Source organism: Filicampus tigris, chromosome 3 (genome assembly GCF_054856515.1).
Source record: "Filicampus tigris isolate MCC_2025a chromosome 3, RoL_Ftig_1.0, whole genome shotgun sequence".
NCBI lineage: Eukaryota > Metazoa > Chordata > Actinopteri > Syngnathiformes > Syngnathidae > Filicampus > Filicampus tigris.
The window spans coordinates 26,651,853-26,675,388 of record NC_141219.1 but is presented as its reverse complement, the minus strand read 5'-3'; the positions used below and the strand labels follow the sequence as shown (position 1 = coordinate 26,675,388).

At 40.9% G+C, this 23,536-nt stretch overlaps 1 protein-coding gene across 2 annotated transcripts in view; it reads left to right on the top strand.

Moving 5' to 3' along the window:
* Positions 1 to 23,536, top strand: part of mettl15 (methyltransferase 15, mitochondrial 12S rRNA N4-cytidine) — an 82,284-nt gene that overhangs the window by 43,239 nt on the left and 15,509 nt on the right. For both annotated transcript variants that reach the window (XM_086026130.1, XM_086026131.1), the window contains exons 3-4: positions 2,360 to 2,496; positions 20,167 to 20,358. In XM_086026130.1, coding sequence (XP_085882256.1) covers positions 2,360 to 2,496; positions 20,167 to 20,358 — 329 coding nt within the window. The remainder of the gene's footprint in view (positions 1 to 2,359; positions 2,497 to 20,166; positions 20,359 to 23,536) is intronic.

The following is a 23,536-nucleotide window of genomic DNA, read 5'->3' as shown; positions in this document are numbered from 1 at the left end:
CACCCTGGACTGATACACCATTTAGTCACATGGCTGACACGAGACAGATAATCTTTCACATTCACAATAGCGTGGTAAACAAATCTAACATGCACATCTTCCATGTGATTTTGGACCCCCAAAGTACAGACAGAACTTGTACACGTTCTAGGGATGTAACGGTAGACGTGGGTGTATTAATGCGTTTCGGTATGGCATGTTCGGTTCGGTCCACTTGCGTTCGGTTCAGTCCACTTATTAGCGCGAGCTTACGCACAGACGCTATTGACTGTTGCTCGCGGGAGAGGAGGGTGGCGGCACAAAAGAGAGAGCCAGAAAAGAGCCAGAGCTCGAAGGTCCCCGCGTACACTGCGGTCTCCTGTTTGGGAACATTATTCTGGCTTTCCTGTTCCCCATCGCCGATGGCGAAAGGTGCGTGGATAGGTCCGAAAGTTGTTTGCCGACATTGCTACATGAAATTGGCGGCTATGTTGCAGCTAGCTCGTCTAACATGCACGGCATCATCCGACTGTGAATGTTTCTTAGACGAGGAAGCAAGCAGTCTTTTTAGCCCAAAACGTCAAACTTAAATTTTGAGATTTATCATATTGTAGCGTCTTCCAGAAACACGCCGTCAGACGTAGTTTAATTATCACGTTTTTATTAATCCAAGTACAACTGTCGTACGATGCATTCATGAACCTCGGAAACAACACAACTCAGCAACACACAAATCCAACCACAACACAGATAACCCAATTCGTTACAATATGCTGTTGAACATTCAAAGATTTCAATGCCTAAAAAGTGTATACAATTTCATAAAGACTTTTTAAAGTTACTGTATTTTTTCATTATAAAAATTGTTTTAATATAGTTAGCAATAATTGTAACTGTTATTATATGTATTTTTTTTTATCACAAAAAGTGTATACATGCACTGTAATGACAACTTGTCTTTAACTTGAATACTTAGGTGTGTCATAGGCTGTTGCTGCTGACTGTTTAAAGATTTTGGTGTTTTAATAATTTACAAAATTAAGAGATCTTTATTGTTAGTGTATTTTTTATTCTGGTGTAATTTCGTAGAATATCACCCGAATGGTTCGTTTTTATTTGTTTTTTCTTAAAAATGTACCATTTACTTGTCATCTTTTCAAAATAAACAAATATTTTTGTAAAAAATCTGTTTTTTTTGTACCAAAAATATACTGAACCGAAGTTAAAAAAAAAAAAAAGAACCGAAATGTGATTTAGCATACTGTTACACCCCTAACATGCTCACAAAAAAATGCCCAGGATGTGTCCAACCCAGAGCTTCTTGAAATGAGGCCGCACTGTGCTGCACTTATCCACACCATAACTATATTATTCACATACAATATTTAATGATTCACAATACATGTGTTGAAAGTTCAGAATAATCATGAAATTAAAACAATAAAAATAAAAAAGAAATATGGAAAACTCTGGTTAATCTGGTGCAGTTGTGAGAGCTGCGCCAGGTATTTTACAGCAAGTTATGAAAAAGGAATATGTTTGTGGCTCTTGCCACTACCACTAGAATATCATTCATGTGATTTCACTGAGTTTTATCAGAACCACGTACTGTATCAGCAATGCCTGGGGTTGTAGGAAATATTTTTTAGGCTACACAAATGTGGGAAAAAAAAACCCCAAAAAACTTCAAATAGTTGAAAGCTTCATTTCACTCAGTGAATTTCATAGTCCATTAACATATTGATTGGTATATCTTAAGCTTGTTAAAAATATTGATCTGAGAAACATGTCATATTCCATATTTTGTATTTAATAAAGAATTAAACAACGGATAGCCCCCAACAAGACAGTGTTTCTAATTGCATGCCATGGGCAACTTCTATGGTCTCATGAAGAATTTGAAGAAAATCTCAGTTGCAGTTTCTCAGTTGCTAATGATAAAACAGGACTCCCTTGTGATTGATTAAATCACACGCACATACACTTGCACGCGCACACACACGCACCGGTCCGTGATATTTTTCATTGCACTTCAACACCACCAATCTTGCCAAAAATCGGTCGGTTGGACTCAAGACGTAAAAGTTACATTTAGTAAAGTTTAGGGCACTGATAAGACCTAAAGTAAAGGCGATAAAGTCAACTACTATTCCACAGTTGAGGACAAACCTTTATAACTGTAGTGAACTGTTAAGGTTGTTGGTGGAAACTCAACAACCTTCTGTAAATTGAATTTATATTTCTTGAAACGGTTTATTGTGTCTGTATACCCCAGATGACCTCAGGAATGCACCATAAATCAAATGTTTGCATGAAATGTAAATCCTCTGATGAAATGACGTGTTTAGCATAATGTCATTTTTCATGTTCTCTCATGTAGGTGGTCCTCGACATGACATTTGGTGGTGGTGGTCATACCAATGGGATACTTAAAGCGGTTTCTGACGTTACAGTTCTGGCCTTAGACCGGGATCCCACGGCAATATCCCTGGCCCAAGAGTTAGCAAAGGAAAACCCGTAAGTGATTTATTACAAAAGTTCAACTACTCCTAAACACAAGCCAAAGCCTCAGTTACTAACTGTCTAGACAAATGTTTATACGGGATGGTGGTTAATGTTTGACCCTTTTTAACATCAGACTTGACAGCTTCACTTTTTTGAGCAGTGTTTGGATTGTGGTCAGTTCTGCAAACATATGTAGCTGTGATATATAATTGCAGTTTTTACAGTGTGTCTCACTACTGGCCTGAGTCCAATCAAATGGCCCTCACTGGTTACTCAGTTACTTTGTCCAATCAAGTACATTTCCCTTCTTAACTTACAGCTTTTCCCTCCCCACGCAGAGCTGGTGGGCCGAGCATGTCGTTTGTCAAAGAATGAGCCCACGACTCTGCACAGCGTGAGGGAGATTTTACCTCTCTTGGTGGATCGACAAGATCGGAGAGGGGAGGTGTTTTTCGAGTAAAAAGAAATAAAAATGAAACCATGAGAATGAGAGTACAGGGAGACACAATGCCACGGTGACAGGGAACATGCATGATCATGAGCAAGCTGAGGGAGGATGAAAATGAGATGTTTCTTAGACCATGGCGTGGGAAGGAATCCTTTTACGTAGATTCTGGGGAAACCTCTCTCAAGGGAATCTGCAAGAAAAATGCGCCTGTGAGCGTGGAATGACAATTAGGAGAGAGTTTCTAAACACTATTCTGTCAGCGGCAATCTCCCCCCTGCTGTAAACTCTTCTACGCCTACTCGTGATGCAAGTTGAGAGAAGCTAGAGAAATCTTGCAATTAACCAATATTATTGGAAGCCTGAGTAAAAGGCCCTCACAGCCTACGCAGTGCATCGTCCACCAGGGCTGGAGGATTTTCTCTCTCCAATGTGCTCTCATGTCTTGAGGAAAGTATAACCTCGATACAAATCACAAAGCACCAATGTGACTAAACCTCTTTTAAAGCTCAAGAAAAATCTATTTCCAAAGAAACTGCAAGCACAGCTTGCTTGTGAAAAGTAACCTATTACATGACTTATATTCAGCATTGTATTTTTCTTTCCATCTCCTCTACACATCTTATTGGCAGGCTCATGTGTGCTTGGTCTGCCTTAGTTTTGCCCACAGTAAATGTTAAATGTTAAAACATTTTCTTGAAAAACGGGTGTATATTTGCATTCATGCATTGTGAACTATGAAGAAATAGATGGTTAAAAAGCCGTGGTATACAGCACAAACCTCAATTTAGTTATGACCTCCCACCACTATAAATGTAGACTTGTGGTGAGTGAGCGAGTGCTGCATTGTACAGTAGCTGGGTTGAACGACGTGAATAGAGGTACATACTGCTTCCCAGTAGATCTGTAAAAAGTGTGCATGTGATGAAGTAAATGAAGTTGTGGAAATCTCTTGATGATTTTGATTGTTGAAGATATATATGATGTACTGTAAATACTGTAGTAATTATACCGTTCCCTTACACATACACACAGACAAAATTGTCGATTCCAGAGCTGGGCATTTCATCCCGTGGCGGAACGGTCCATTCCTCCGTCACGGACAGACGCCCATTTTTGGGACGGAGGACGGTAGACAAACAGGTTTTAAAAAAGGGCACTAAGCAAGGGCAGAGGGGGATTTTAGTCCGTCCCACTAATCGTCCCTCATGCGTGTGACGTGGTCGCGAGGCAGCCAAAGTTCATCTCAACCTTCTTGGCGAAATAGGCAAACGACAAAAATGGCCTCCGAACGCTTCAAACATGCTACTAGTTACCCAACTGTGCATACTTACCTTGCATTGGGCACACCGCGGTGGGAACACTGTGAACTTCACACGTTCAGTCATACGAGGTCATTTTTGCCTCCTTTCTTTAATCTTTAAAATCATTTTTGCTGTTTCGTGTACTGGCCCTTTAACTGAGAGTTCAGCTCTGCTCACTGTGTAACATAGCTATCCTATGCGTGGGACAAGTGCACGCACATGTAGCAGCACCAAAACTACTGATTTGTTTCTCCAAACGCAGACTGATGCTTGTACGTCAATTTCCACACACGGACTGATGGTGTCCCAGAGACTGACCTCTCTCACGTCCGCTGCATTGACATATAAACAATGACCGCTGTTAAATAAAGCAGTTACTTTACACCTCTCGACCCGCTCACTTCGTCTCCTTGCATATATACAACGTGTGGTGGCAAGCGGTGCGCCAAACCCAGAAGTGGATGCCCATAAGGCTCAGCTCTGGAGGTTTATTTAAAGCTCATTAGTTGGCTAATTTACCATTCAAACCCGCTGTGGACACGCTTCAAACGCGCCACTAGTAGTTACCCAACTGTGCATGCCTACTTGCATTGGGATCCCCGACGGGAATGAACGCTGTGCACTGCACATGTTCGGTCGGTCTGCACGGAGGGGAACGTCGGAAACTCGATTGCGATGTGGAAACCTCTTTTTTGTTTGTTTTGCCAGTCGTCTTCTAACAAGCAACAGCTCTCCCTCTCCGATGTGTGCGGTCAAACGCCAGCACTCATTTTTCTTCTTATTCGTCTCATTCTTCTTCTCCTTCCTTTTCTTCTCCCTTCTGTGCAGACCGGACGTGTGCAGTGCACAGCGTTCCTGCTGGGGCTCCTAATGCAAGTGTAACATATCATTTAGTTGCCAATTGATATTTTCATTTTTGTATATTAATTTTGGGATTGCATATCGTCGCTGTCCTGTGAAAAACACATATCTCCAATTTTGGAAACTTTTAATTTTCACTTTAATGCCATTACTGTAATGCGGAAACATGATTCAGGTAAAAATAAGAAAATGGAAAAAAAAATGGAGAAAGGTGTTTTTCACATGACAGCGACGATATATTATTTTGTACTTGTTATTTTTCTAACATGCTGCAATATTGTGTTGTGAGTATATATTTATTTTTATCCTGCTTAAGTATTTGTTCTTTTTGGGGTTGGTTTGCTACCGTGCATTTCCAGAGCGAAGAAGAAAGAGAGAGAGAGGTGAAATAGAACGAGGTTGTTCAACTGCAATGAAGACGCAATGAAACACTGTCTTGCTGTGTCGGTTGTTTAAGTAGGGAAGACTCCAATAGAAGTGCATGGACGCGACCTTGATGAACTTGACGTACTCATGTCATCCGCAAACACGTCACTGCGGCAGTGCTGCGCGCAGTTTGACTTTATACTCGCGCAAAACCAATACGTGTTGTTTTGAAAATGTGTTACAGTTTCATTCCAAGTCAGGAGGCGTCGCTCCAAAAAGACAGCGACAACAAAGGGACCTAGATGATTAGACTATGCATTTAATTGTATTGCGAAAACGATCTGGAAGGTGGCGGTGAAGGTGGTATGTGTGTGCGTAGCTTCTTTACACACACATACGTGACATAACACCCACGCCGCTGCCAAACTAGTTTGCTTCACAGCAGCATCAAGCTGCATGGTGGATCTTCTTCTCCGTGGCAACAAATAAATTGCCAGGCCGAGCCGGGGGAAACTGTACACCATCGGAACATGTGATATAACGGACTGATCACGAGAGAGAATGCGCGCGGCATCATATACGCAGCAGCAATTTTTGACGCGTGTGTTGCATGTGTTGAAGACCTGTCTCCAACATCCACAGCACAATGCGTCGGTCACGTGATGCAATGCCGCAGTTGTTGACCACGCCGACGCGGGAGTTTAAAAGACGCCTAAAGAAGCCTTTCACCGAGTAGGTTGAGATGAACTTTGGCCGCCTCTCGAGCACTCCACACGCATGAGGGCCAGTGGGCCGGACTAAAATCCACTTCTTTTTTAGATGGTCATTGCCGTAAAAAGTTTGAGAATCACTGAGTGACTATGCTACTGTTATTACAGACATACTTTATGAGTGCAATGGCTAATTACAGAGATGGGCATTCTGTCCCAGGGAAGGAACAGTCCGTCCCTCCCGGGCGGACGCCCATTTTGGGGATGGAGGACAGAGAACAAGAAGTCTTAAAAAGTACAACTAAGCAAGGACGGAAGTGGGTTTTCGTTCATCCCTGTAATCGTCCTAACTTGGTCGGGGACCGACTGGCATGTTGTGTTGGGTTCATTTAAAAAGCAAGACCACTGTTCTCGGCTATACCACGGAGCCGCCTTGATAACTGCCTGCAACAGCACTGTAGAGTCTTTTTATTTTCTTCGGAAATAACATTGCGTTATTTTCCACCAATAATTTTTTTTTGGGGGGGCGGGAGATAATGCAATAAAAACAGAAAGCTTATTGCGTTACAACGCAAGTTTATCGTTATTTTTTTTTGGGGGGGGGGGGCGGACAGACGGTAAATAACACTAACCCTAAATTTAAGGGCAGATGGGGGCGGAGGACGATTATTTTTTATGACTAAAGACATAGCGACGATAACCGAAGGCTGCCCAGGTCGTGAACAGATGACGCAGGACGGACCAGCAAAATAGCGCCCATCTCTGCTAATTGGACCAGTACCGACAGACTTTCTCTGTCCAACGACTGACGGAAACACCTGTTGCGTGTCTCATGTGTGGTTGTTCGGAGGGGTGAATACACCAGGTTTGCTTTTCCCGGAAGGGAGGACGGGCAGAGTTTGAACTTCGACTACGCTTAGCAGAGAAACTAAGTATAAAATCTTTTTGAGATTGATCAAAGTGGTCTAAACTGAAGAAACATTGAAAACAAAATCCACAAAACAATCTTAGATAAAAATCAAATATTTACGTCCTCGAATAATGTTGTACAATTACCATACTGTATTCATTGCTATTGTCTACATTGTGTGCGTGCGTGTGTGAGAGAGAGTTTTGATTACATGATATTGTTACTCATAGTCTATTGCATAGACTGGCCACAGATAGATTGTAGAACCTTTTTAGTTGAACTGAGGTAGCACAAATTGAAAATATGAACACGCACTTGAGTCCCAGTCTCTATCTTTGTGTTCTATGTTTATAACCTTGTCTGTTTTTTCCTTCACTGGATTGAAGATATTTTCATCACTGGTCCCCTGCTGAAAGCAATCAATCAGCATCTTGTCTTAGGCTTCAGTGACGCAGGTAACGGAACTGAGCAGGTCAACACAAGGGAGTATTTCTGGCATGATTTGTGAGGAGCAGCAGTATTTTGAACACCATTGTCCTCAGGCTGTATAGTTTTGGCTTGTTATTAGCCTCTGAAATAGAATTCAAAACCTTTTTTTTTTTTTTTTAACCAATGAGATATTTTATGGTACAGTAACATTAAGAAACCGATTTTTATGTTCTAGTATTATATACTGTATTTGGAAATAACATGTTCTATTCAAGTTGAACCCGTAAAGGGATACCATAAAAATATTGTGAGGTGCTACAAGCATAAATAGTTCAGGACTCTTAAGTAATTACGAAGCCACACTTGGACCTTAGCACATACACCACTAGAACGTGTCCTTTTTAATAATAAAATACCTTACATAAGGCATTTATGTATCCAACTCTGTGTCTAACACACATAAAGACATGAATAATTTAAAAATATTATGTAACTGTTTTGCATATATTTAGAATCTTATCAGCAAATTTAAAACATAATGTACATGACGGTTCTTTTTTAAATTAGGATTGTTGAGTTATTATACGTGTGTGGGTGGAAAGATTTTTACATTCTAGTCGTAGAAAAGTTATGGATGCACCATTTCTGCATTTGGGGTCTGCCGGCGTGCTAACTTCTGGTTGCTACGCTTTATCATAGCAACAACAATGATGGCAATAAGCTGTTCAAAGTATCGCCACTGTCTGCTGGGATGAAGTCAAGTTACCATAAATGGCCTTATTACCTTTGTAATTGCGCCGGTTATCCAACTATCGGCGAAGCGATCATAGCACCCATATCTGATTTAATGACCCATTAGCAGCTTCACAGTTCATGTAGGTTCATGTGTACATAGACTTGCACGGCTTCTTCGAGACACTCACCTCTCAACTCAACTTTGTTTATAGATCACATTAGCAACCACAACTGTAACAAAGTGCTTTACAGAAGATTCAACAGAAACAGAATGAAAGACCTTCATTGTCACTGTATGGTGCAGATACAGCAAATTTGAGATTACAAAAACGTTGAAGACCATCAACAATAAAATAAATATAAGTATAGGTTCCCATGGCTCGAGAGTTTCTCGATCCCTGTGACTGCAGCTTTGTGATGGGCGCAGCGAGCGGCAGTTCCTTGCCGGGAGCCGAGCAGGGAAAGAGGGAGCGAGAAAGACAGTGACAGAGCTTCAACCATCGCTAATTCGTTGTTGCAATGACAAAATTTGTCTTGCCAAATGTGTAAACTTTCCATCCCTTTTGTAGTACCAGCTCACTGGTAAACATGATTAAACAAAAAGCTGAGTTGAATCGCTGAACATACCAGCCGTCACACGACAAAGTTGGCTGGAGGGGCTATCTCTTCATCTTTAAAAAGTCAAAACTTTTGAATATACCTGTTACACAAGTCCACATTATTAGACATTTAAAGAATGAGGTTATTTTTCCTCCAGATGGCGTCCCAGTATCTTGGAACATGTGGAGACCGGAAACGCCGCCTAATCCTTCCCTCGAAAATGCTCAATGTGTCCACTGAAATTAAAGGGGAGTTTGCAAAACAACAACAAAAACAAAGAAAAACACTTATTGTGATGTACTGTACGTTAAAACTGTCTTTTTAAAAAAAATCATTCCCATCCGACCCCATCGTACAGCTCAAATTTTATTTCAAACAATGATTATTTTAAGACACACTTGGCCTTGACAAGAATAGTCTACCAGAGACCGTCGGGACAGAAAACATAACCTAGGGGTGTTGTCAATTATTTGTCATGCACACACCCTTGCAAGGATGCGGAAAGTCAGTTTGGATTTTCAATTGATGGTAACATAAAACAAATACATCAAACTGGTAACATTTAGTGTTTACACTCCATCATGAATAAGTCACGCTAGCAATGTAGCAGCTCTGGCTAAGATCGACTTGTTTACCGTTGCACTTTTGGGGGGTGAAGTGAGGCTACAGTCAAGTCTTGCTAGCATTTAACAAACTGCAAACTCTCCCTTTTGTATTTGTGTGATGTTGTATTAAAGGTGAGATAACTGTTTTTCATAGAGTAACTTTTCAACCCAAAATTGCCTCTGCTGAAAATACCAGTACAAATCAAAAGTTTGGAAACACCCTCTCATTCAGTGTTTTTTTCATTATCAAACATTTCCTGAATTGTCAATTAAGTCATTGACATTATGAAGAAATATTGATCACATAAAAATGTTAATCAAAACAGAAAATGTTCAACTCTTCAAAGTAGGCAAATTTTGCCCAGATAACAGCTTTGGACACCTTGGTATTCAACTATATGATGTGTGCTTTATGACCTTGAATGACTCACAGCTGTGCATTAATTAATTAATACTTTGAATTTCTCTACCTCTTAATGTGCTTGAAACCATTTGAATTTGAAGGCGTTTCAAACTTGTGACTGATATTGTACATAAAAAGAGACATGCTTTTGTGTAAAAATGCACAGGTGTGCATGTGGGCACCAAAAAAAAAGAGATGCTAGGCTAATTTGGGAAAAAAATAAAGGAGAAGCAAATGCCTGTAACAAAATAGCCTAGAGGAGAAAGGTGCCTTCCATAGTCCTAGAGGTGGGTAGAGCTGCCAAATATTTACAAAATATTTTAGTAAGATTATTGTTATTTTAGAATAATATAACTCAAGTAAAAGTAAAAAGTAGTTCTTCAAATAATTAAGAGTAAAAAAGTACTCAGTGGAAAAACTAATCAAATACTGAGTACTGTATTTTCCGGACTATACGCCTCTACTTTTTTCCTGGGTTTTGAACCATGCGGCTTATATAAAAGTGCGGCTATTCTGTGGATTTTTCTTCCACCGCTATGGGCGCTCTAACCGGAATTAGAATCAAAACTAAGAAAAAAATCAATGCAAAGAACAATACACTACTTTTTATTTAGCAGATATAACACGGACGACAAATTACAAACAGTTAATTACTGTCAAATCCTTGCCCCTTCATCACGTAGCCTGTTATGTATTGATGACACCATTAACAGGATGTGCCTGCAAGGGGAAGACTTCAACAGGCAAGGGTGCTATCCACTATGTCAGTGTTTTTCAAACTGCGGTTTGCCGTGATATATTGTCAGGTATGCTGTGGGAAATTTGTGTGCCTGTGCGGTCTAGCGCCTGGCAGCGTAATCATGTCTTTACTACATTGAAGTACTCTACCATACCAGCAGGTAGCAGCAGCAGGTAGCCAAATGTCTTTGTTTAGAGACAAGTGAATTAGTGACACGTTTATCCAAACAGGCCCATGTTTCACACTGAGTATCAATATGAAACATTATAAAATACTTTTTTCTTTGTGTTTATTTAATTCCTATTCAAGACGTTATAATATATAACGTCATTTTTCAATGTTAAAGATGCTTATATAAACAATATAACACCTACCTTTTTAAAATTTTTTAAATTTTTCTTTTTTTTTTTCACAATTTCAGATGCTGGTGTGGCGCGGGAGTTTTTCAATGAAATAAATGTGCCTTGACTCAAAAAATTTGAAAAACACTGCACTAGGTTATGCTTTAGGTGGTGTGCGAAAGTAGAGCAATAAAAGGTGGACATTAATTGACAAACTGGAATGTGTTTAGTTATTAAATGTGGGTCAAAAATGTATTTACAGTTCAATATTGTTCTGTAAATGCAGTAAATATCTATTTTTTCAACATAGAAGATGACGACTTCATGGGTTTCAGTGAACATGATTAAAGTGACTTGTAATTTCACACACAGGAGAAATTAAGATAAATACTTATTTTGTCTTGATTCTGTTCCGTTCTAATCAGCAAAGTTGTGTTATATATAGAGCTGCTGTGTTAAAAGGCACTGTTAGGAAAGAATCTGTTCAGGTACATACCGGTACATGTACATTTACAGTTCAAAATCGCTCTGTAATTGCAGTAAATATCAAATTTTTCAACAGATAGGTTGCGGCTTATAACCCGGTGCGGCTTATATCTTTTTATATCTTTTATTTATTTATTTATGCATGCAGTGGATGCGGCTTATATAAAGGTGCGGCTTATAGTCCATAAAATACAGTCACTGGTGAGTAACTTCCAATTTGTTTTTCAGAGCAGAACATCAAGTAAAATAAAAATAACTAAATAAAATGCAAACTCAGATAATACTGAACAATATCACTTAATGTAAAATAATAAAAAATAAAGTCTACATTAAATACAAAAACAACAATCTTTTATAAAATAACAAATTAAGGCGATAAATTAAGTACATGTAGGAAAATTTGGCCCCAATAAATGGCCTAATACTATTTTGTTTCCACTGTTAAACAGCACAATAGGCTCACCAGGACAAGGGTACAGTGGATATAAAATGTTAGTTATGATGTTCCAAAAAATTAAAACTATGATGAATAATTTCAACAAAGATTCCCACCATTAATGTGACCTATAACCTTTGTTCAACTGAACTGATTAACAAAAAAAAAAACAATATGAGCGAGGTAAAGATAAACCAATGCCCTCTTATTGCTGGGTTGTGGCTGTGCTCAGAAGTAAACAATCACATTCAAATCACATGCTGCTTTGTTGTACAGATTTATTGATCAGTTGTAGTTATATTCAGTAGCTAAGTGTTATGGTACTTGCAAAACAACCGTAATGTGTATGTATGCATGTGTGTGAGAGAGAGAGAGAGAGAGAGAGAGTGTGAGGCTACCGTACAGTGTTTACACCAAAAGGTGCCTATTTCACAGTTACGTATGACTATAAAGTATGCGTGATTTTGGCCGAAGCACAGCCAAGACAACAGCAGCATCTGCACCTAACTGCAAGGTGTTTTTTTTGTTTTTTCACAGTTAGAAGTGGTCTGAAATTTCCACATTTGGGCAGACACAGACACACAATGCTGGATAAAGTAGTAGTCTTGTTGCGGTATGATCAAGGAGCAGGGACTCAGGTGCAGAATCGTAAACAAACGTTTATTTGAGCGCAAAAACAAAAAATGACCCTTTAGGTAAAGTCTCTCTGACAAAAAAAAGAAAAACACATTTTGTGTGTGTGTTTTCACCACAAATGGAAAAGATTCACTGTAATATTAAATGGAAGCAGAAGGCTGGAGAACAACTGGAGAGCAGAGGCACGTATGGAGCGACCATGAAGGCAACAATCGTCTGGCACTGGTTGTTTGCTGATTACTTGCAAGTTTGTCTTATGAGCCCTGTTCTCCAGCAGCTCCTTCCTGCACTGCTCTGGCTGAGAGAGGGAGAGGGAATGTGGATTAGTGTTGATAACGCCCTTTCCACCAATGGAGTCCTCCAGTTGTCCCACCTGGCTTACCCGGGTGCCTCACATAAAAATCCTGCAGGGATGAGGGAGCGGGTTATCCAGGAACCCCTCACAGTTGAACAGATAATGGTAGCCCCTTCTTCGCCAGCGGATGTCCAAAATCCAATCCATGTTGTATGCTCGTTGGCCCTCAATTAAACACAGCAGCAGTGATGGAGCAGAGGGTTGGAGAGGGCTCTGTGTTATGGGCTTGAGGAGGGAGATGTGAAACACTGAATGGACCTTAATAGAGGAAGGAAGGCAGATGGAACTGGGGTTTATGATTTTGTTCACTGGGTAAGGACCACTAAACTTAGGGGACATCAAGAATCCATTTGGGGAGATCCCGTCTTGAGAGCCACACTTGTTGTCCTACCTTGTAGCTGGGAGCTGTGGTTTAGTGAAGGTCTGGTCTTGGTTCTGCTCCGCTGTGCCCTCCAGAGTAGCTCATATTTCCCGCCATATTCTCCTGACTCTGTGGAACTGGGTTCTGACAGATGGCACTTTGTGACCCCCAGAGGAGCATCCGTCCTAACTGCATGGGCTCCTTCACTGGAGGTTGCCGTGATTCTAGGTGCTTGAGCGTTTTGGTCGGCGCTGCATAGGACCCGTGGAAAGTCCAGGGGGGTGAATTGATTGCCAGTAAAGAACTGTCCTGTGAGGTGTTGTCTGTGATCCATGATCTGGAGCAACCAGGACTTGTGCTGGCTATTTTAGCTGTCTGTCTGGAAAGTGCTCGTTTAAGACTTTCAGAGTGGGTCAATTTTTTGGGCCAGACGATTCTGTTGAGGTATGATCAAAGAGCAGGACCCAGGTGCAGAATAATTAGCATAATGGTGCGGCCATGGCTCAGAGGTAGGAGTGGCTCGTCCAGTAACCGGAAGGTCCACTCTTTGATTCCAGCGCTGTCTGAGTCATGTGACATTGTGTCCTTGGACAAGAGACTTCACCCACCTTGCCTCCAGTCCCACTCACACTGGTGTACGGCTGTGTGAATGTTTAGTGGTGGTTGGAGGGGCATACTGGCAACCACGCTTCCGTCTGTGTGCCCCAGGGCAGCTGTGGCTACATGCGTAGTTTACCGCCACCAGAGTGTGACTGTCTGAGTGAATGAATAATGTATCCATTGTGAGCGCTTTGAGTGTCCGGTTGTCCAGAAAAGCCCTATATAATCTGATGTATTATTTTTATTATTAGCAAAGGTTTATTTGAGCACAAAAACTACAACAAAATCACCTTTTAGGGAACATCTAACAAAAAAACAAAACAAAATCACAGCAGGCGGAAAAAACCCAATACAATATTAACTGGAAGCAGAAGGCTGGAGAGCAGAGATACGTGAGGAAGAGTCTGGAGCCATCTTAAGGCCTCTACACACCAATCCGACGTCAGCCTTTGCAATGTCACGCCGTCTGTTTGGTGTAGCGCGCAACGTCTTAAAGTCGGCTCCGTTGTTGGGGCGTCTGCGTCGGCCGATTCACCATGTAGAATAAGGTTGGGCTGTCAGGACCAATGATCACTGTGATTGGCTGTTAGCTAAAGAATCAGTGCACTAGACAAGAACGGGAAGAGACCAAAGCGGACAAACAGTAAAAATGTAAGCTATTCCTCAAGAAGTGAATCAACTTCACTCATTTTTCACATCTCCTGTATGGCCATAATGGCTGGCTGGACAGAACAGCGCGAAGACAAATTAATCCCTCAAATTCAAGAAAGGCCGCTGTTATTCAACATCACCGTCAAAGGCTACGCCGATCGAGTGATTAAAGGCAAACTAGGGGAAGATATTGCGACTGGTTACCTGCATGCGCAGAAGGTCCTGAGTAGTATGCATCTTCGTCGGCTTTTGCGGTGTGTTCTTCCATCATTTTCCGGTCCGACGAGGAGATGCGACAGTTGGCCACGATGGCCAATGTCGGATTGGTATGTAGAGGTCTTTAAAGGCTGATTGCTTATTACTTGCAGGTGTGGCTTAACGAGTCCTGCTCTCTATCAACTTTGCCGTGCCTTCCTGCACCGCCCAGGCAGAGAGACAGAGAGGGAGAGGGAATGTGGATTAATGTTGAAAACATTCAAGACAAAATCATAGCCATAAGTCTGAGTTTGTAGACTGAACAAGTCACACCACTCAGTCCTCCATTTACGAGGCGCTTTGACAAGTCTGTGAAACCATTGTGTGCAGTCATGTGACTGTCCGATGCCATTTTATTGGTGGAACGGAGTAAAATGTCATTCGTGGTTAGCACCCAAGGAGGAAGTCTCTCCTATGAACTAACACCAAAGAGATCGCAACAAGCAAGTATTTTTCTTCTTAACATAAAGACTCAATTAAAAGTAAAAAGTATGTTGCCTTAAAATTACAGAGTAGTCAATAAGATTCAATTTACCCCAAAAGTTACTTACTAACGTAACTAACGGAGTAAATGTAGGGTGTTACTACAAACACCTGCATAGGCACCCACATGCAAGTGGGAACAGCTGGGCGAAAAAGTAAAAGATCACATATTTAACTGTACATTTAGATGTTCTGATGTCTACAGCTCTTGAAGGGAGGTATTATATTAGAATCTGGCTTGTAATACCATCCGCCAGGCAACAGCTTGGGATGCAAAACTAACTGTAATTGGTCCTTTAGTATATTTGTTTATGCTTTTGGTTTGTGTTTGCAAATCATATCTTTTGTTTTGAAAAACAGTTCAACTAATTTACCTTCCTACCATCTTTTGGTTAAGTCTTGTGTGGGTAGTTTCAATTTTGCATATTTAGTCCCATTTCACATCAGACATAAAGTATATCAGAATAAGTTCCTTATACATTTTCAGATTCTTTTATTTGTTTTTAAATGTTCTCGCCTAGCCTTACCTTTCTACGGTCCTCCATCCCCTGTGCTCCCGCCCTCTTGCCTCTGGTCAGCTGACCAACGCTGCTTCTAAGCTAGGAGGGAATAGAACTTGTTCTGTTGCTGGACCTCCCCTGCACATTTGACGAGCCCCCTTCACGGTCCATTTATGAAACTAGTCTTTCAACTGGGCATGAGGCTCTGCACTTGTTTCAGTGTTTTATTTTTAGTTTTAGTTTTTTTAAACATTCTGGTTCGATTGAATACAGTAAGAATAGTTTTATGCCCCAAACAAAGCCATGGAGCATTTTAATACATGCCTTTAATTGCATTGCGTCATAAAATTAACTTTCAACAGCATCGTTCTGAGAACTGGATGCTGTGGCTTTTAGTCTGGAAGGTTTGAAGTCAGCGTATAGATTGGACAGTACTGTAATAACCACTGGTAAATTGGTAGAAAAAGATGCAGAGAATTTTTTACTTTTAATATAAAGATGGTTACTCCTGTTGCTTTCTTGTGCCATCATCTTTGATCATACAACGTTAAAAGGTCACATGAATTTTTCATGAGTGTGGCTGGAGGATCTCACCGTGCTTGCATGAGGAAGTGACTGAGTGTACCCGGCTTTGCTCTGTCAGTTATTGGAAAGTCCTAATGAAATAGGGGAGGCAGATACAAGGCTTCCAAAGAATATCATGTTCATTTTTTTTAAATGTACAAGAGCAGAAAAATGGAAAGTAGGCACTGCTACATTTCTTTTCCCCATTAAATCTAGGGTCAGCAAGTAACTAACAGCTTGTGGAGGCTAAATGTTAAATAAATGTCTGTCACACAGAAAGACCAGAACACTGTGTTGCAGTGTTATTTGAGAAAAGGTGTAAAACTTTAAACATGTAAACTCATGAGGTGTAGGGGTTTAATAGTTTAATGCTGCACTGGACTTAAATGCACTAGTCTTGACAATGTTACAACACTGAAGGATGGGTTTCCAACTTGCCCTACTAAGAGGTTACCTATCTGGTTACGCATTTATGGCCTTCTTTTACACAGGTGTTACTATTGTGTAAATCCTACATTCGAACATGTATATAGTGAAAGGTTATACAGTGGTCATTAAGAGGGACATTGCGCCCTGTATGCATCACTGTGCCTATCTATGGCCTGACTGAAATACATATGAGCATGATGAATATGCTATCCAAAATGTTTTTTGTCCCCCAAATCAAATGGCTCCAGAACTCCACTCAACAGATAAATGCAGTGAATTAGCCTGCTTCTTTAGTGAAACAGTGCAATCTGTCAGGTAGAACATCATCACAAACCAGCAAAATTACAAAATGATGCAGCACTTAAAATCACCCAGGGATAATTCAACTATCATGATAGAATTTCAGGCGGCACGATGCGGGACTGGTTAGCACGTCCGCCTCACAGTTCAGAGGTCGTGGGTTCGATCCCGGCTCCGTCCTCCCTGTGTAGAGTTTGCATGTCCTCCCCGTGCCTGCGTGGGTTTTCTCCGGGTACTCCGGTTTCCTCCCACATTCCAAAGACATGCATGGTAAGTTGATTGGACTGTCTAAATTGCCCCTAGGTGTGATTGTGAGTGCGGATGTTTGTCTCTGTGTGCCCTGCGATTGGCTGGCAACCAATTCAGGGTGTCCCCTGCCTACTGCCCGAAGACAGCTGGGATAGGCTCCAGCACGCCCGCGACCCTTGTGCGGATAAGCGGTATCGATAATGGATGGATGGATAAAAGAATTTCATACAGTCGATCAAAAAACTACAACAGATTTGGTTCAGCGGTTGAAACAACTATCTGTCTTGGCCCAATACCGTCTTGACTTTTTCAAAGCTATTGTGAAATCTGTTCTAACTGAATTACAGCGAATAATCAACTGCTAACTTTTCCCTTCTGCAATCCCACGATCAGAGTCCTTTTTTTTCCTTATGTGCGTTCCTTGCAGTAACATTGTGTGCACAGGCATAGTCTGCCCTCTAGTGGTTCAACACATGTAATACCATGGATTATGCCATAAGACGGCCATTTCACTGACGAGGAAAAAGGTGGATAGAAATTTTGTTTTGTTAACTAACTATTAACATTTAGCTCATGCATTATCCCGTTGCATGCGAAGAATGTCCTTGTCTGGGACATCTCTAGAGGGTAAAAATGTCTCCAAACTGTCATTCATGTACATGCCAGCACCGCTGTACACTTAAACTACATGGAAGTGAAAGTGTTTTGTTTCTTCCTAAAATAACATTGCGTTATTTTGCAAAAAATGTTTTTATTGCAAAATAAATGAAAACTGAAAACATATTGCATTATAACGCAAAAAGTTTGCAATAAAACACAATGGTATTGCATTGCAGAGCTGGGCAGTCCATCCTGGGGCCAGACCGGTCCGACCCTCCGGCCCGTCCGGTTCCATTTTTGGTGCGGGGGGTGGGTGCTGACAAATTTAAAAAAAGGGCTGGACTAAGCATGGCCGGAAGTGGATTTTAGTCCGGCCCACTAATCGGCCCTCATGCGTGTGACGTGGTCGCGAGGCGGCCAAATTTCATCTCAGCCTACTCATTGAAAGGCTTCTTTTTAGGCTTCTTTCTACTCCCGCATCGGCGTGAGCGACAAGTGCCGCATTGATGCACACGACCGACGCATTGTGCTGTTGGGCACAGCACCCATCAGGAATTATTGCTGATCTGATCGGTCCATTATGTCACGTTGCGATGACATACAGTTTCCCACACGGAGGGGAGGTTGCACCGCGCAGCTCGTTGCTGCTGCAAAGCAAACTAGTTTGGCAGCGGCATGGGTGTTATGTAACGTATGTGTGTGTAAAGAAGCTACTCACCCACGTTCCCCCTTCCAGATCGTTTTCGCAACACAATTAAATGCATCGTCTAGTCATCTCGGTCCCTTTATGGTTGTAGCAGGCACGATATCCATTGTTGTCGCTGTCTTTTTGAAGAGACGCCCCCCGACTTGGAACACAACTGTTTCAAAACAACTTGTGTCCACGAGTATAGTCAAGCTGCACGCAGCACTCAAGGATGACGCTGGCACATCAAGATGGGGTTCATGCACTTCTTCTGGCGTCTTCCCTACTTCTGGAAATACGCCGTAGCAAACCTGCTGTGTGGTCGTAGCATCTCTCCCACGGCGGCGTCATGCACGTTTTTTTGCATGTTACTGTCGAATTAACTATAGCTTTGTTACTGTCAAATCAACTATATCTTTGGTGACCAGGATTATTATCAAAACAAATGTCCTGACTTAAAAGCAAATAATATTTCTATTATAGATATTTAAGATAATTATAAATTAAACTGAAAAACAATTAACGTCTATTTTGTTAGATTTTGGGTGATTTTGATGATAGATGTTCAGAAACAGCAGCATATTTGCATTTGTCATACAGCCTGCATGTACTGTAGTAAGTTAAGCTTCCAATTTTGAAAGTGACATGTACTTTTTTCTAGGATCAGGTCCGATCAGGTTTTATGACACAGATACCGATACCGACCGATCATGCATGAGTGAGATCGGTCGATACCGATTCCGATCACATGGAATACCTGTATATTTTTATATTTATTTATGGTGAATGCTATTATGCAATATTATCTGAAAAAAAGCCCAGCCATATTATTGCCGTAATTTTGACAAAAATATATTTACATTTTCAAAAGCATGAAGAAATACAAAACCGTTGCTGGCACAATACAACAATTACTCAGTCACAAAGATAATTGAAAAACCAGCTTTTAGTAACACAGCTTTTAACAGATCAAAAGAATCAGCAGTAAGTCCGCTGATAGTGTAGTGGTACACACGCCTGAGTTGTGTGCGGGCAGTGTGGGATCGATTCCCGCTCAGTGACAGTGTCTATGTGTGCCCTGCGACTGGCTGGCGACCAGTTCGGGGTGTAGTCTGCCTTCGCCCCTTGACGGCTGGGATAGGCTCCAGCAACTCCCCGCGACCCTGTATAGGATAAGCGGTTTGGAAGATGACATGACATGACAAGAATCAGCAGTCTCAAAATACTTATGCAAAAAGTCAAATAAATAACAAACATTGCATGGTTCAGAATATAATCAAAGTAGAAAAAATAGTCACACTCAGGCTTCACTCGAATAAACTATTCAATGAGTTCCTAAATTGAAACGACTCAGGAACTTGGAACCCTTAGTATCGATACTTTGAGTGTAGTCAATTCCCAATTGATACTCGTGAGAGTAACGTTATATCGATTTCACAGATTTGATACGCCCATCACTAGTTGGTACTTACCTACTGTTTCTGCAAACTATTTTAAATTACACCTCATTGTTAATAATAATTTTAATATTTCAAAATAACACATCTATCGTGGCAGAAATCAGCTCAAGAACCTACCTTTGTGACGTCATAAAATAAATATATGCAAATGCACAACTAACTATTGATGATTTTCTTTCTCTAGTGGCCGGGTGAAACCATTACTTGGACTATTCAGCGAGCTTGAAGCCCTGCTCTTGAGCATCAACGTTAAAGCAGGCAGTATTGATGCTGTCCTATTGGATGCTGGCTGTTCTTCCATGCAAATGGATCATGCAGAAAGAGGATTCTCACTCAGCAATGATGGGCCCTTGGACATGAGAATGGATGGACAGAGGTGACATATTTTCATCATATTTACAGTTTACAAAATTGGCAACAAACTTTGTATCCATACATGCAATTTGTATATTTTGCTCAGAAAAAAATAACAAGAGAGTAAATGGAATTCAGTAGGGAGCAGGACGTGTACTCCTAATTTAGATTGACACAATGTTATACTTAACACTGAGAAGAGACATTATTTCTGATCAGTATTAGGTATAAAATGTAGATCGTAAAGTAAGAAAGATGGCATTCTATGTTACCCCAATGTAGTCTGCAGGCCACTGAGAGTGAATCATTTGTACTTTCTGATTGAAGTGGTGAATTTGATATTCATAGTCAGACTTGAAATAGTCCAATAGCCCAACAAATAGACCCTATAGCCAGTCATAAGAGTATTTATATTGTACAGCATGAATGAACTGATTTCAGTTGAATAGAAAACAAAAATCAGATTCATTGTTACCTGTCAGCTGTACGTGGCTCAGTGGAACATTACACACTGCACATAGTAAGCAGTTTTTAGACAAATCTCCCCAAAAATGTTTCATTTTAGCAAAATCGCATGATAAGATTATTTCATCCATCTATCCATTATCCAATCCGCTTATCCTCACAAGGGTTGCGGACGTGCTGGAGCATATGCCAGCAGTCTTCGGGCAGTAGGCAGGGTACACCCAGAACTGGTTGCCAGCCAATCGCAGGGCACACAGAGACAAACAAACATTCGCACTCACAATCACACCTAGAGGCAATTTAGAGTGATCAATCAACCTACCATGCATGTTTTTGGAATGTGGGAGGAAACCGGAGCACCCGGAGAAATCCCACGCAGGCACGGGGAGGACATGCAAACTCCGCACAGGAAGGCTGGGGCTGGATTCGAACCCACAGCCTTTGCACTGTGAGGCGGATATGCTAACCAGTCGACCACCGTGGCGTCCCAAGATTATTTAAATGGAAGTGAAATAATTGTGGGTGAAATATCCTACAACTTATTACCCTCTCGCTTATTTTTGTATTCCGAGAGTGGTGATTACATTAAGGAATACAAGGTCAGTGATCAGAGTGGATTTTTTCTATTTTTCTCAGGAGGTCTTAACATCTGATCCAATGTGGAAATTACAGGCCAGCTTGTGTGAATTTAATCAAAATGATTCATAATATGGCTCTGCTGTGTTGTATATTTGCTTCTGTCAAGACAGTGGATGGTATTGTCATTATTTATTCATTTATTTGGATTTTATTTTATTCATCCACTATTACGAACTGGAACACGGCTTCTTTGTGTATGAAAAATTAAAAACACTTTTATTCATGTAGAGCAGGGGTCGGCAACCCGCGGCTCCGGAGCCGCATGCGGCTTTTTCATCCTTATGTTGCGGCTCTGCGTGGCTTGGGAAAAATAAATTATACATGTCCGATTGAAGTGCATGTTATTTGCCTCAAAAACGTGCATCATCTCTTCTTAGTAAGTCAAAGTTTTTGGCCACTTTCAAATGTGGTCCTACAGTGAATACCTATCGGATTTTTTTGCATTGCGACCGCGTATGTATGCGAACCTCCATTTCGCATACATCTGACATTGACGTCAGGAGACTAAAATCCGCCCCGTGCGGGCGGAGCGATCAGTGCTGACAGCATGGAGATGGACTCTGGAGTTGTTTTGAGTAACAGTATTGACTTTAGATTTGACTTTAATTTAATCACACTTGAAACATGAAGCATACAGTTGACGTTTATGGTGATACAGTAGTAGCAGTGGTGGAGCTTGACTTTTATCCTTGGGGTGGCCAGGGGGTGGCCAAGGCTATTTCAGGGGGTCCACAGACTATAGCAATACATTTGTTTCTCGACTTATCAATTGCAATCGGAGTGTCAGATGTTGAAATGTACATCCTGAGCACACAGGAGATGAGATTTCTGTACAGGGGTGCACATAATTTTTTTCATGGGTTACTCACATGAGTACCAGGAGATTGACTTTGGTACTCACTAGTGGTTCAACGGATCACATAAGTCACAGTTCAGATGGGTCACGGATTTTGAGTCACGGATTATGTTTCGTATCAGCAAAAAAAAGAAAAAAGATAATTAGAGCTTTGACTTCATTTATTTTATAAAACATTCTTGCCTATTTAAAACAAAACAACAACAAAAAAACTTCTAATGTCTAATATGGCCATTTAGGATTTAAGAATGCGATATAAGGCAGGATACTTTGTTATTTTATGCTCAAGGATATTAGAAAAACCCTTGTGCACACATCTTCATTTATATGTCAAAAAGTGTTTGCGGCTCTCAGTGTTTTCTTTTCCGTGCAAACTGGGTCGAAATGGCTCTTTGAGTATAAAAGGTTGCCGACCCCAGAAAAAGAGAAGACGGTCTTTGTGTTGAAGCAAAATAACATGGAGGGAAACAAAATACGACCGTAACTTGGGTTAAACGTATAATAAAGACTCAGATTTGGGGTTTTCAGTGGACTATGCACACATCATTTCCACATATTGCGTACGGAGTCGTACTAACTTTCGGTCGCCAGGCTAATGCATTGTGATTTCAACAAACTCTTTTAAATATACTTGAAGTCTGCTTAAAGGGCATCACGTTACCGTAAGTGACCTGTTATCTTATTAATTGCTCCAGTTATCCAAGTGCTGGCGAAGCGATCAAAACACCATATCAAATTTAATGAGCAATTTGCTGTGTCACAGTACGCGCAGGTCCGTGTGAACAGATACATATTTTGACACACTCAACTCAACTTTGTTAATAGAGCACAAAAATAACCACAAAATAGAAAGCCTTTATTGTCACGTTTTCTGGTGTAGAAGCAAAAAATTGTATGAAAACATAAATGACAACCAATAATAAAATGATAACACTGACAGGCATATACTACTTACAGGAAGATGAGGATAAATACTCTCACAAAGCTTTGTGACGGAGCGCTTAATTCATCGCATAGCTATAGCCGCAGTGGAGAGAAGGAGTGTGAGTGCGCAGGGCAGCCGAACAAGGTGAAACACAGACTATCTTTGTCTATTCGATGTTGCAAGAGTTAAAGGGCCAATGTGTAGAATGTTTTTATTTTTTAATGTTCATTCATTTTAAAAACCTACTATTCATTTCAACAATATTCAAGAAAATATGCTATATCACATCAACATAATTGTTTTTGTATAATCGCA